The 14,331-nt window shown below is 49.8% G+C and overlaps 1 protein-coding gene across 1 annotated transcript; it reads right to left on the bottom strand.

The window, feature by feature from the left end:
* Positions 1–10,866: 10,866 nt before the first annotated feature.
* Positions 10,867–13,387, bottom strand: LOC127296327 (U-box domain-containing protein 75). Its single transcript, XM_051326382.2, has one exon. It carries the CDS (start codon positions 12,926–12,928, stop codon positions 11,534–11,536), a length of 1,395 nt encoding a protein of 464 aa, XP_051182342.1. The 5' UTR covers positions 12,929–13,387; the 3' UTR covers positions 10,867–11,533.
* Between the last annotated feature and the right edge of the window lie 944 nt (positions 13,388–14,331).

Here is a 14,331-nt window from a genome sequence, read left to right on the forward strand (position 1 = left end):
AAACATTGTCCAAAGGATCACTTTCCCCTCCCGAGGATCGATCAAATTATCGACTCCACGGCTGGATGTGAACGTCTTTCCTTCCTGGATGCATATTCTGGTTATAACCAGATCAGATTGAAAGAAGAAGATGAAGTAAAGACCGCGTTTATTACACCTTACGGCGTGTTTTGCTACAGAACAATGCCCTTTGGTTTAAAAAATGCGGGAGCAACATATCAGAGGATGATGCAGAAGTGTTTGGCGACACAGATCGGGAAGAACGTGCAAGTATACATTGATGATGTCGTCATAACATCAAAAAAGGGGGCAACGCTGATCGAGGATCTCAAGGAAACCTTCGACAACCTTGATAAGTTCTGCCTCAAACTGAACCCGACGAAGTGTTCTTTCGGCGTCCCAGCAGGAGAACTTCTGGGGTTTCTAGTTTCAGCAAGAGGGATCGAAGCAAATCCCGATAAAATACAAGCTATCGTAACAATGAGGAAGCCAACAAAGTTGAAAGAAATACAATAGCTAACTGGGCGAGTCGCAGCTCTGAGCAGATTCGTCGCTAGGCTGGGTGAAAAAGCGTTACCATTTTACGCTTTGATAAAGCAAGGAGATAAATTCCAGTGGAACGAAGAAGCCGACAGAGCTTTCGAGGATTTGAAGCGCACAATCTCGACACCACCAATTTTGGTGGCGCCAAAAGAAAGGGAACCTCTCCTGCTGTATATCGCAGCCACGCCCCAAGTGGTGAGCACGGTGCTAGTTGTTGAAAGGGAAGAAGAAGGAAAACTCCACGGCGTGCAGAGGCCAGTATACTTCGTTAGCGAAGTTTTATCGCCCTCAAAACAAAGGTATCCTCAGTACCAAAAGATAGCATATGGAGTGTTCACGACAGCATTTAAAATTGCGCCACTATTTTTCGGCACATCCGATCATAGTGGTCAACGAAGCTCCCTTGTCAAATATACTGAACAACCCAGAGTTACGGGTCGTGTCTCCCTTTGGGGAATAGAACTTTCCCCTCGGGACATCACGTATGAAAAAAGAAAAGCAATAAAGTCGCAAATACTGCCGGACTTCATCGCAGAGTGGATGGAGTTGCAAAATACAGGACCTCCAGATTTGTCGAGAACCTGGACCATGAACTTTCACGGGTCCAAAAGACTAGAAGGAGCTGGCGCAGGAGTAGTACTCATATCACCTGAAGGCGACAAGTTGAAGTACATCCTTCGGATGACGTTCCCTAACGTATCTAACAATGAAGCAGAATATGAGGCTCTCATACACGGGATGAAGATGGCGAAAGCCTGCGGTGCAACTCGACTAAAAATCTTTGGCGACTCACAGTTGGTGGCTCAGCAAGTTATGAACCAATGTGACGCAGTCAATGATAGCATGATGGCGTACAAGGAGGTGTACAACGAGCTCGAGAAGTTGTTCGATGGATGCGAAGTAAATCATATTAGCAGATTGAGCAACGACGAAGCCGACGTTCTTGCAAACATCGGGTCGCAATGCCTTGCAGTCCCGCCAGGTGTATTCTGGGAAGAGATAACAGAGAGGTCCACCAAATCAACAAAATCAAAAAAGAAGGAGAAGAAACCCTCGGGGGCTACCAAGGAAAAGCAAGAGGAAGAAGAAGAAGATCAGGACCTGGTCATGGTGATACAGATACCGTGGATGCAGCCGTACATATCATACATCCTCAGGAAAGAAATACCCGATGATCCAGTTGAGGCAAGACGAGTAATTCGACGCTCCAAAGCTTTCACGGTGGTCAAAGGAGAATTGTATAAGCGAAGTATTTCAGGCGTCTTGCAAAGGTGTGTTACACCCGAAGAAGGAAGAATAATTCTGAAGGACGTACACGAAGGAATATGTGGCCACCACGCGAGTAGTCGAGCTATTGCAGCCAAGGTCTTTCGGGCAGGATTCTACTGGTTGACAGCAATCGAGGACGCCAAGGACATAGTAAGAACTTGCGACGCGTGTCAAAGGTTTGCCGCAAAACCTCACTCTCCAGCAGCAGAGCTAGCACCAATACCATTGTCATGGCCCTTTGCTCAATGGGGACTTGATATGGTAGGCAAGTTACACAAATCCTGGCCAGGAGGAAAGGAGTATATGCTAGTAGCTGTCGATAAATTTACAAAGTGGATAGAAGCGAAGCCGATAAATTCACCAGACGGAGCATCCGCAGTAAAATTCATAAAAGGCCTCGTTTTCAGATTTGGAGTGCCCCACAGCATCGTCACATACAACGGCAAGAACTTCACATCCCACGAATTCAAAGATTATTGCGAAGAGGTGGGTATCAAGTTGCACTTTGCGTCAGTTGCACATCCTCAAACCAATGGGCAAGTCGAGAAAGCCAATGGTATAATCTGCAATGGCATCAAGAAACGCTTGTTAGGACCACTGGAAAAAGCTCGACATACCTGGCCAGAAGAACTACCAAGTGTGTTGTGGAGCATCCGAACAACACCAAACACAGCAACACAGGAAACTCCGTTTTTCTTGGTTCATGGAGCAGAAGCAGTACTACCAATCGAGATAGAGCACAACTCTCCACGTGTCGTCGAATATGACGAAGAAGTGTCGAGAAAAGCACTAGAAGACGACGTGGACGCACTTGATGAAGCCCGAGACGAAGTATTGTCTCGGGTAACCAAATACCAACAGGACTTGAAGAATTACCACAGTCGACGTTTGCGGCCAAGATCTTTTCAGTTGGGAGACCTAGTTCTTCGGCTCACGCAAAAAAGTCATGAAAAACTCGAGTCACCATGGCTTGGCCCTTACATTGTCACGGAAGTAATCGGAGGAGGAGCATACAGGATAAAGGACAAGAAGACAGGGGTGGAGGAGCCAAACCCCTGGAACGTGGCGCAACTCAAAGTGTTCTACGCCTAGAGTCGAAATATAGTCCTTGTAAAACTTCAATATACTGAAACGCCCGCGAGTTTTCAGACGCACTCTTTTCCTTTTTCGGGGCACCGAGTGGGGCCGGAGAAGGTTTTTAATGAGGTGGGCTCGCGGTGCTGCAATATAATAAAGATAGTGTCAATATACCTTTCTCTTTATCGACATGTTCAAAGTCTTCGCTCCGACGAATTTCAATATAGTCCATCAAAAAAGAAAAAACCTTGCCTTGGTATTAAAATACCTCGTGAGTCGGTAAAAATACAAAATAGTACTCAATAAAGAAGCTCGGGGACTCATATTCGCCATAAATATATAAATGCCTTGGTTCAAAACCTCGCAAATATATAAATACATGTAAAGAGTCACCGAAACACTCGGGGCTAGACGAACAGAGAAATATAATGATTGCTTTACAATATAGTCATGGATTACAAAGAAGAAGTATCTACAAGAGGAAAATAACTAGTCTTGATTCAATATGTCATCAAGAGTAACTCTGTTTTCTTCAGAGCAGCACCAAGAAAATCGGCATAATGGCCATCGGCAAAAAGTCGGCGTCCATCCGAAGAAGGTCCTCAATCATTTCTTCGGCTATAGGCGTAACCTTCGTGTTAATCCTGTCAACACCAACTCTTCGACGTTGTACCTTTTGATGAACTTTTGCGACAACTTGGGTAAGGTCAAGATTTGAGTGGCAGATCTGGAGCATGATAAGAGCAAATCTGGCGCCAACTACCAGTTGAGCTTTGACAAAATCATGGATACTGCGAGCATCCTTGAATCTTTCCATCAATTCAGGGAGAGTTTTTGGTTGGACGTTCCGAGGAAACATGGAGTTGTAAACCATGGACAAGGTCTTGGTACAGAAGTCAAGGAAATCGCGAGTTTGAGAGGTGCGATCTTGGAATCGACAATTTGTCGGGTCCTCTGGGGTAGCCCAAAACAAAGAACCATGGTCCAGGGAAAGGTTAACAAGGAGGTTCGTCCTAGCATTTACCCTCTCTTCCTCGGCAGCAGCATCAGTAAAGGAACCTATCAAAACAACGAAGGGGAAACCTTTAAGAGACATAGCATGAGGATGAAAGATATCGGAGGATGAAGCAAGCATACCCGACATATCTGCACTGGCTTCATTCATTAATTCGAGCATGAAATTCTCTCGAGTGGTTGCCTTTTCAGCCTCGGAAGCAGCAATTTCCTTAGCAGCCACGGCCTCGCGAGCTTGCTGAAGAGCAACTTTTTCGGCTTCAGATGACTTACGAGATTGCTCCATCATCACAAGTGTTTGCTTCTTCGCATACTGAAGCTGCTGTCGAAGCTCATCCAGTTCTTGCGACAAGGTATCGTCGACAGGTGCAGTATCAGCAAAAGTTCTCCTCGCGCGAGAAGAAGAAGGCGAAACATCGGAAGGAGCGGAAGATGGAGTATAGTTATCAAATATCAACTGAAATTTAAACAAGACAACATCAAACAACAAGCAAAGATAGAGTTTTCATTGATCTCTCGGAATAATTACAAAGGCATTACATATGATCTAAGGAAGTACGTGTCGCCAAATGGCTACTTTGGCGACAAGAGCAAAAGAAACATAGAAAGAAAAATAAAGAGGCATGCAACTAGACCTCCGGCCTTGATGAGCTAGGAGTCGACGCTGGCTTGATCCCGAGATAGGCCAAGATCTTCTTCGTATTGGGCTTGGCTGCCTTAATCAACGACCTCCATCTTGATTGCTCTATCTGCTCGGTGTCGCCAACTTTCGTCCAATCAACAGCCTGTTGACTGTCAGCAACCAAAGCGACAGTGCTTTCGACAGCAATTTTCATATTTTCTTGGCGCATCTTCAGTCCAAGGTCTTCCGGTGTATTGAACATCTTGGCAAGGTTGAGGAAAGTCGCAGGCTCCTCTTTCTTCGGGAAGAAGTAGGGGAACAATGCCGACAACACTGCGCTAGCATTCGACACACCTTCACGAATCTCGGATCCATGAAGCTCCAGATAGGAAAGTGCGTCAAGGACAGGGGTCATTGACAGGATTCGTCGATCAAAATCCTGGTTTGTTTGGGCTGTCAAGGAAACAAAGCATTAGTGAAAAGACAAGAAACAACGATTCTCATAAAAATAGAAGGGATCAGCAAAATTACCGAAAGTGCGGCGACTACGAGTTTTCGTGCGCTTGAGGATTCCTTCTTCACGAGAAGCTTGCGCAGCTTTGTGCTCATCCAAGGCAGCTGTAGCATCCTCAAGTTTTTTCTGCAGTTTCTCGACACCAGCAGCTTTCGCCTTGGCTTCATCAGCTTCGGCCTTGGCTTTGCTAGCAGCGAGTTCGGCTTTCTTGCGAGCCGCCTCACTTTGCTCAAGTTTTCGAGCAAGTGCGTTGGCGCGTTCGTTGGCCTCTGCAAGTTTCTCTGTCGAGATATGGAAAAGAGAGAGAAGAAAGATCAAAATCGCGAAAAGCAACATGAGTAAAAAATCAAGGAAAAACAGCAAGTATAAAAGTCGTTACCTTCGGCTCTATTAGCATATTCACGGTATCCAATAAATTGGGAACCGATGCGGAGAAGATCTTTGATCATAGGCTGTTCAAGGTGAACACAGCAAGAGAAACATCGGCATGAAAAAGAGAAAAGGTGTGAAAAAACAAAATAAGGAAAATATAGATGTCGACAAGCTTACATCATCTAAGAGCAGAGTCGACGAACTGCCCAACTGAGGGGCAGGTTCAACAATCTTTTCAACCCTTGTCCTTTTTGGTGAAGGAGCAAGGGGGCTTGATGGTGGAGTAGTGGTGACGACGTTTTGTTGAGGAGGCGAGGTTTCTTCTCCTTCAACTAGCGTGTCGGAAGCAAGTACAGTACGTGACGTGCTTGTCCGAGGAGCCACGTCGCAGGTTGGTACTTCTTCCTCGTCATCACTGTTCAACAAAAAATCGGCACCAAAAAAAGCACTAACAGATAAATATTTCCAGAAAATAAAAAAAAAAAAAAAAAAAAAAACAAAGGGAGAAATAAAGACGACTTACGAGCTGACGAGGGATTCAACATAAGGATCGTAAGCTGCCTTCGGATTAGAAGGAACAACTTCTTCAGCCTTAGAGGTGCCAGAATCCACGGCATCAGTCCTTTTCCTTTTGTTCCTTGGAGAAACAGCAGGAGGAAGGGATTGCGTCGACTCACTGGCTTCAGACTCAACTTCTTTTTCGTGAGAAGCCGCAGATTTGTGAGAACCCGCGACTTCACTCTCAGGAATAGAAGAACCTTGAGTATCTTCGGCAATGATGGCCTGTTCTTCGACTTCTCCATCCTCAGGAAGAGGAGGAAGGGAAGCCATAGTAGGATGATTCTGCAAGAAAATAGCGACAAAAGAAAATTAGCAAGATACCAATACAATGAGATGTAAGGAAAAGTTTAGAGCAAGACAGAAACTCGAGAAGACAAAATACCTCGGGAAGAGGATTGGAAGCACTGTATGGTTCTACTCGACAAGAGGAGGGAATAGGATCCTTCTTGGCTAGTCGAGAAACTCTTCGAACCAATTTCTCCAAGTCCTTTACAGAAAGATCGTTAGAGATTCTGTTGGCGTCGTTTTTGCCAGAGTACGTCCAAAGGGGATTTTTGCGAGCCTGAAGAGGCTGCACTCTAATCCTAAGGAAGTAGGCAGTGATTTGAACACCAGACAGTTCTTTGCCTCGAGTGTTTTGAAGCTGATGAATACGAGACATGAGTGCCTCTGTCGCCTTTTTCTCTTCCTCGAAGCTTCGGCATCCCAGAGCGGCGGCGCTGAATTCTCGGCATTTCCGTCGAAAGGAACTATGTTGTGTTCAACGGAGTTGGCGCTTTCTTCGTGAATGTAGAGCCACTTTTTGCGCCATCCTTGGACAGAATCGGGAAATTTGACGTCGAAATAATCGACATCGCACGAACACAGATAACAACGCCACCTATGTTATAAGTGACGTTGTGGGAGCCATTGCGGCGGAGGCGTAAAAATGCGTTTCCACAGAGCCCAATTGGGAGGGATTCCGAGGAAGCATTCGCAAAGTGTGATGAAAATAGAAATGTGAAGGATGGAATTGGGGGTCAACCGGTGCGCTTGAATCCCATAAACGAAAAGAAGGCCGCGGAGAAAATCGTGAATTGGGGTCGAAAGACCACGGATAAGGTGATCAACAAAACTAACCCGGTACTCCATTGGAGGCTTGGGGTAGCTTTCTTGCCGGGAAAGCGGATGGCGTCTTCCTTCTTCATGAGGCCAAGCCTCTTCAGCATGTTGATGTCCTGGTTGGAGATTTTAGATCTCTCCCACTCAAGATCCTCGGCGGCCATCTTGGATTCCGGAGTACATCAGTGGAGCAGTGAGTCGCATGCGCGGTGGCATCAACGGCAATGGGCAGAGCAATGCTCGTGAGTGCGGATGATCGGAGAGAGTTGGGCTAGGGAAGCTTTTGCGAAGAGGAACAGATGAGCGGCGCAAGCGAGGGGATGAACGGAGGTTGAAGAAAGGTTTATATAAGAATCGGGTGAAGCAGTGCGCCGTTGGATGAAGAAATCGTGTGGTGAAAAAAAGATCTCCTAGATACAAGGGTAAAAAGGTATTTTTACTGAGATAGGCGTTACCGTACGTGCGCCAGAAAAAGCGGAGGACGTGTGTCCCCCACTTGCACGACGTGTCAACGTGGTGGAAGCAATGGACCCACAGGGCAGAAAAATCACGACTATTCAACAGGGATGAAGTAAATTTGGTTAAGGGAAGCATGTCGACAAGGAAAATAAAAGAAGATTGGCGACAGGGAGAATTATTAAATACTTCGGGAGCCTTTGATCAAATACAAGTTTTTGCCCAAATGCTCGGGGGCTACTTCGAAAAAAAGTAAAATTTCGAGTATGCCAATATAGAAATTGCGGGAGCCTACAACCAAGCACAAGTCCTTGGCTGTAGCCTCGGGGGCTACTCCCATCGGGAGCGCTGTTCGCGCACCCGAGAGATAAAAAAAAGAAGAAGAAAGAGATCATATTGGGAAATAATGACAATATAGCGACAAGGTGGAGTAAAATGTTGAGCCTTTCTTGGTTGTAGCCTCGGGGGCTACTCCCATCGGGAACGCTGTTCGCGTGCCCGATGAAATTAACAAAGGAAAAATAGAAAAGCAAGAGAGTATATTTCGAGTTATAATTAACTCTACATATACTCCCATCGGGAGAACAATATAAGTCAAAATTGACTCGATAAAATGTGCCATTCCAACAGCCGGAAAAGCACTCGACAATATATTCTCAGAACGCCGAAGTTGCGATCAATTTCTGAATGCCGCAAATTTGCGAAGGTAAGACCCCAGATCCGTTCTGCTGGGCGTGGCATCGCCAAAGACTGCGCTCTGCTACCTTTATCCGTATCAACAGATACGAAGAAAAATCCTAACGGACGCGTTAGGTACCCGATAAATTTGACTGGGACTCGACAGAATGGTAAGACCTTAAGCGGCACCTGTCGAAGTTTACACCAGTATCCCGAGATCATGTCCAGGGACGTGATTTTGAAGTAGGTTTTTGCGGATTGCCACTAGAGCAGTTAACTAGTACCTGATCCGTCAGATGAACTAGCCCCAACTACCATTATCCCTGTACAATATAGAATTTTATGTGAAGAAATATAAAAAAGTTGAAGCTTTCGAATAAAAATAAACAGTGGAGATTTTCCCTGATTCTACGATTCAAGCAAAATCTCGGGGGCTACTGACATAGGCATCCCAAATGGGCCTGCCGAAGATAGTACCCGGGGTTTACTGAAGGCCCACTACCCGAAGAATAAGAAGATTCGGGAGCCCAAGATATATCAAGGAAAGTCAAGAGTTGTAATAGAAAGTGTTATTTGTAATCTGGCGGGATGAGTTAGAAACCGTCCCGGACTCTGTAACTTGTATAGCACGAATCCCTCGGCTCCACCTCCTATATAAAGGGGGAGTCGAGGGACGAAGAAAGGATCGAATCATTGTCTACAAACCCTAGTTTTCATAATCGTCGAGTACTTTTCGGCTGAAACCTTCGAGATCTACTTACCCTCTACTTCCAACTAAACCCTAGCCTACAATCCATAGGCATTGACAAGTTGATACCTTGTCAGCGGAAGATGATGCGACGACATTAACTCGCCGCGTGGAAGCTACGCGGCCGGCGAATGCTGAACGGCGGCAGGCTTTTACAGCGCGCGGAAGACGATGCGATGAGGACGACGATCGGTGTCTCTCGCCGACAAGTTGGGGCCACCAGACGCGCGGGAAGTTTCGTCGCCGTTTCCCGCGTTTTCGTTTCGTCCGGAGTCCCAGAGCGCTCCCCGGGGGACCGGGGATGGCGTGGGATCGCCGGATAAATTTAAGCCCAAATCCAGACGAAATCGAGGAACCGGGGACGCGACTGGGCCGAATTTCACCGTCCGGATGGAAAAAATCGTCGTTCGGGACCTCGTGGGGAGACGAGTGGAGATGCTCTTATACCGAAGCCTTTCAGTACACAAGCTACAGCCAAAGTGTACACCATCCATGATTTGACCGGAGAACCAGATAATCAAGACTGCAGGAAGAATTTCAAAGCTTTTCTTCCTTAGCTACTATGGCAGCATTGTGCGCACAGCACTGTATACAATTCTACCCAGTTTATATCATCGATTACACCGAGACCCAGAGGAAGGAAGAACTGCAGTCCAGAAGACCCACCCACATTGCCCAAAACCTAAAATCGAAGGAAGAATTCAAACTTTTCCCTAGCAATGGCAATGTGAGCACCAGTTCCGAACAAACAGAAGAAGGAAGAACTATAGTCTTACAAACCCATCCACATTGCCCCTTAGGGTCTGTTCGGTTGTGGAACATAGTGGAATGGAATGGAACCATTCCATTCCAATAATCTGGAATGTCACGGTTCCATCCCGTTCTTGCGTTCGGTTGTACAAAAAGAGATAGAATGGAATGGTTCCCAAAACTGAGGATTAGCCCTAACTAATTTGGAATTGGCAATTCAACTAGAGAGGAAAGGGGCCAAATCGCCCGGCCATGGCCGCCGCCGCTGCTGGCGAGGCCGCTGCTCGCCGTGCTGCGCCTGGCCCGGTCGTGGCCGCCGCTCGCCGTCTTGTGCCTCAGCCCGGCCATGGCCGCCGTCGCCGGTCCTGGCCGCGCCTGGATCCCGCCTGGATCCCGCTGAGGGCGGCGAGCACGGAAGAGCCCGGGCCGACGTTGACTGCCCCGCCGCGCTCGGGCTGGCTCCGTCCGCCTCGGGCCGGCGTCTCGGGCTGGCTCCGTCCGCATCGGGCCGCCGCTCCGTCCGCCTCGGGCCGCCACGCCGTGGGCCGCCGTGCCTCGGGATGGCTGGCCGCTGGCGCTGCTCCGGTCGCCGCGCCGCGCCCCGGGCTGGCTGGAGAGGGAGCGCGGAGGAGCGCAGAGGAGGGCTGCGCAGGGCCGCGGGGAGCTCGGAGGGAGAGAGAGGAGGTGGAGGGAGAGAGAGAGATTAGCGTGAGGGAGAGAGAGATTAGCGCCCGTTCCACTCGGTCCGGCAGTTTTGGCCGGACGAGTGCGTTCCGGATATGGAGCGAATATTCCCTTCTGAGGAACGCCCCGGTTCCGTCCCAGTTGACAACCGAACACGAGAATGCCTCCTAGGAATGGAACGGTTCCATTCCGTTCCACTATGTTCCACAACCGAACAGACCCTTAATTCCTCATCTTTCAACTGTTTCAATTTCAACAGAACTAAGGCTTTTCAGTACAAATCTACAGGCAAAGTGTACACTTCCCAAATTTGACCGGAGAACATCATGATCAGGATGCAGTCCTATAATCTAAAATTTGACACTCTTGCTTCGTAACAGCAGTGTATCCGATTATACCCAATTTATATAATCAATTACACAGAGACCCAGAAAAATGAAGAACTGCAGTCCTGGCAGACCCGCATTGCCCGTAATCTAAAATTGGAGGCTCATTGCTTAGTACCTCATCTTTCAACTGTTTCAATTTCAAACTGCAGTAACTCTTTTCAGTACAAAGCTAGAGGCAAAGTGTACACTTCCCAAATTTGACCGGAGAAACACATGATCATGATGCAGGAAGAACTCAAAACTCCACCCTAGCTATGGCAATGTGCCAATGTGCGCACACCAGTTTCTGAAGCAACAACACTGTATGCAATTCTACCCAATTTATATCATCAATTACACCGAAGACAAGAAGAAGGAAGAACTACAGTCCTGACAGACCCAAAACCTAAAATTGGAGGCTCCTCAGCTACTTATACCAAAACTGGCTATACTTACCACAACCCACCCGTTGAGTGCTTATTGAGCTGACCAATTCACACCAATTCGCATGTACATCCGCCGGCTAGCCACCGATTTGGGCGGCGCTGATGCTGCATTGTGGCTCAAGGCTTCATGTCGATGGCGGACGATCCATTCGTCCACTCTTATGTTTTCAAATGACCACACAGCAAGTTCGGCTAGTTGCGAGACTATTTACATGGGTCTTCATCATCCACCAATTTGCCAATCCCATCCATCCCTTGATCCAGATTATGCAAGACTGGCCACCGATGGAAACTGCAAGCAGATCGAAGCAAATTGATATATGTCCCTTCTCATTGAATTGTCTTTGTGAGCTTGCACTTTGCGAGGAAGGCGGTGGATGTGCAATTCATGGTGCAGAGCTTGAGCAACTCCGAGGCTTGCTGCTTCAGCTCCGGCCCGCAGCCGCTTTGGATGACCAGGAGAAGCTTGGCGGCCAGCCCAACCTCCAGGGCCGCAGGGGCAGACTCCTCAGGAACAATCCTGCAGACCACCCACAGCATCGACAGCGCTCGCCGCGTGCAGGCTTCGGACACCCTCATCAGCAACCGGACGGCATTGGGTATCGTCCTCGGGCAATCCTTGAGAGCCATCCTGCCTTCCGGGACGGCGGCGAGCGCGTCCAGGACGTCCAATGCTGGCTCTACGCACTCCGTCGCCAGCTCCGGCAGCAGCTCCACCAGCTGCTGCACCGCGCCGATGCTGACAATCATACTCCTGGCGGGTCTATGCACGGCACAGATGGAATTGAGCAGCTCCAGCCCGGCGGCGACGCCGTCCTGATGCCGCTTGTCCCGGACAAGGCGCATGGCTCCGACCAGGAGGCTGAGGCTCGCCACCGTCTCCGGCCGGAAGGCCTTCTCCTCCATGAGGATGCGGAAGAGGCGGACGCAGTTGATCTTGGTGTCCACCGCGCCCTCGTTGAGCATGTCCACGACGAGGGACACCTTGGCGGGCTGCATGAGCGCGGCCTTGGCGTCGGCGTCGAGCGGCACGCCGCAGACGAGGATGGCGACGGCCTCGGAGCCCACGGAGTGGGAGGTGAAGGGGCCGAGGAGCGAGGTGAGCAGCGCGACGCCGCCGGCGTCGGCGACGGCCTTGGTGACGGACTGGTGGGCGGCGGCGAGGGCGCGCAGCTCCTGGAGCGCGGCGACGCGGGCCTTGCCCTTGAGCGGGTGGCGCCGGGGGACGGCGGTGCCGCGGAGGGCGTGGACGAGGTCGGCGGCGCGGCCGTGGAAGTCGGCGGCGCGCTTCTTGAAGCGGGCGTAGCGGCGGGAGAACCAGGCGGCGATGAGCTGGCGGAGCGTGGCGTTGGGGGTGAGCGCGTCGTCCCAGAGCTCCTGCATGGTGGTGGGGCAGGTGCGGTGGCCGAGCGCGAGCCAGCGCGCGATGTTGGCGCGCTCGTAGGTCTGCCCCGTGCAGAGCGTGGCCGGATCCACCATGGGCTCCAGCGAGATGGGGCAGATGAAGACGGCGGGCACGGGCTCGTCGCCGCCGCCGGGGCCGGGGGCGTCCCCCGCCGCGTCCAGCTCGTCCATCATCTTCCGCAGCTCCACCGGCTGCTGCTTCGCTCCGTCGCCCAGCGCGCCGTCGCCGGGCTCCGGGCCGCACCCGAGGATGCCGTCCTTGAGCGCGGCGTCGATGTCCAGCACCTGCCCGCCGCAGGGCAGCTCCTGGAACTGCGGCATTGTGGCGGCGACCGTCTGCCCAGAAACCAAACTCCACCGCCCACCGAAGGTAGTGTACACGGACGGACGGCGAGGGTCCGGTGGCTACAAGCGCGCAGGAGGAGAGGGGATGATGCGGTGAATCATGGGGCGACTTATGAGCAGCATCATCACCATCTTTCTTTCTTCCTTGCCTCCACTCCTGGCTTTCCCTCTTTCTTGACTTGTTGCTTTTCTTGGATTTCTCCAGCTACCTACCAGTCAAAAGGAGGAAGCAAGGGGGCTTGAGATGGAAGCTTTTGGGTGTTTGGATTGCAACGATTCCGTCGCCGAGATATGAGGAGATCTGATAAGAGAGGAGGATGGAGGAAGAAGGGGGAGGGAGGGAGAAACTGAAGAATGTGACTGAGATCCAGAGTGGGCTAGATAGAGTGGGTGGAGGGAGAAGAGGGTCTTTCTTGTGTGTTTGTGTGAGTGAGGGCAGAATATCCTGACGAATTATTTTTTGGGTTTTGGAGTTTTACTTGGTGGGTGGAGTGGAGGGGATTGGACGAGGCTGGGGACCAGACATTAGCACACTCACTGACACCTTGCCTGAGGTGGTGGGCCACCCAGCACACTCTATTGTATCCTCTCATTTTTATAAATATTTTTCCCTGGATGTGCTATTTTCTTTGTCATATTTGATCTTTTTAATTTTCCATGCAGCAGCCAGGCACAGAAGTGAGGCAGGAAGATTGGCCCATGCCAAAAGCACCAAGCAAGAAGGGATGGGGTAGAATCTTGCAGGAAATGGCGGCATATCGTTTCAGTACGCAGTAGTATTGATCTTCTAGGTTTGATGTGATTTTTAACCATGCTCCTAGGAAATGCCCATACTACTATCTATATTCTCCTTCAAATCGTACTCCAAATCTCATATTTGGGCACCGGAACCGGAGGCTGACCGTCGAGGGAATCGAGACGAGCGTGCGTTCCGCCCGCGTACTCCAAATCTAGGCACGCCGACTGCACGTGCGGTGAGGTCAGCATGTGCAAAGACGGGAGGGCTTTGATTTCTCTTTTCCCGTTTTTCTGAAAACAAGGACAAGGCCACAGGCTTGCCTCCTCCTCCTCGTGACGCGCGCCCGTCACGTTACGGTTACGACTGCATCGGACCTGCTGCTGTTTGACCGCTTTTTATACACACTCCATGTTCTGACTACGCATCCATCAAGCACTAGTATTTGTACCGATGTTGTGAACATTTGGCACGGTGAGTGTAGAGCCATGTTATTCTAGACGCAAATTATGTTTGATTTCGGGCGTGTGGATAGGCTCATGCTCTCCATGGGCTGTCAACGTGTCTCAACGCGCCCACCCATTTGAACTTTTGTTAGAGTAGTTCTTTTTTCACAAAAATATCGTTATTTTTGTCTATTTCA

Source organism: Lolium perenne, chromosome 4 (assembly GCF_019359855.2).
Source record: "Lolium perenne isolate Kyuss_39 chromosome 4, Kyuss_2.0, whole genome shotgun sequence".
In the NCBI taxonomy this organism is placed as follows: Eukaryota; Viridiplantae; Streptophyta; class Magnoliopsida; order Poales; family Poaceae; genus Lolium; species Lolium perenne.

Excerpts from the sequence above, each read along its gene's own strand:
- LOC127296327 (XM_051326382.2), bottom strand. The coding sequence starts at position 12,928 with ATGCCGCAGTTCCAGGAGCTGCCCTGCGGCGGGCAGGTGCTGGACATC.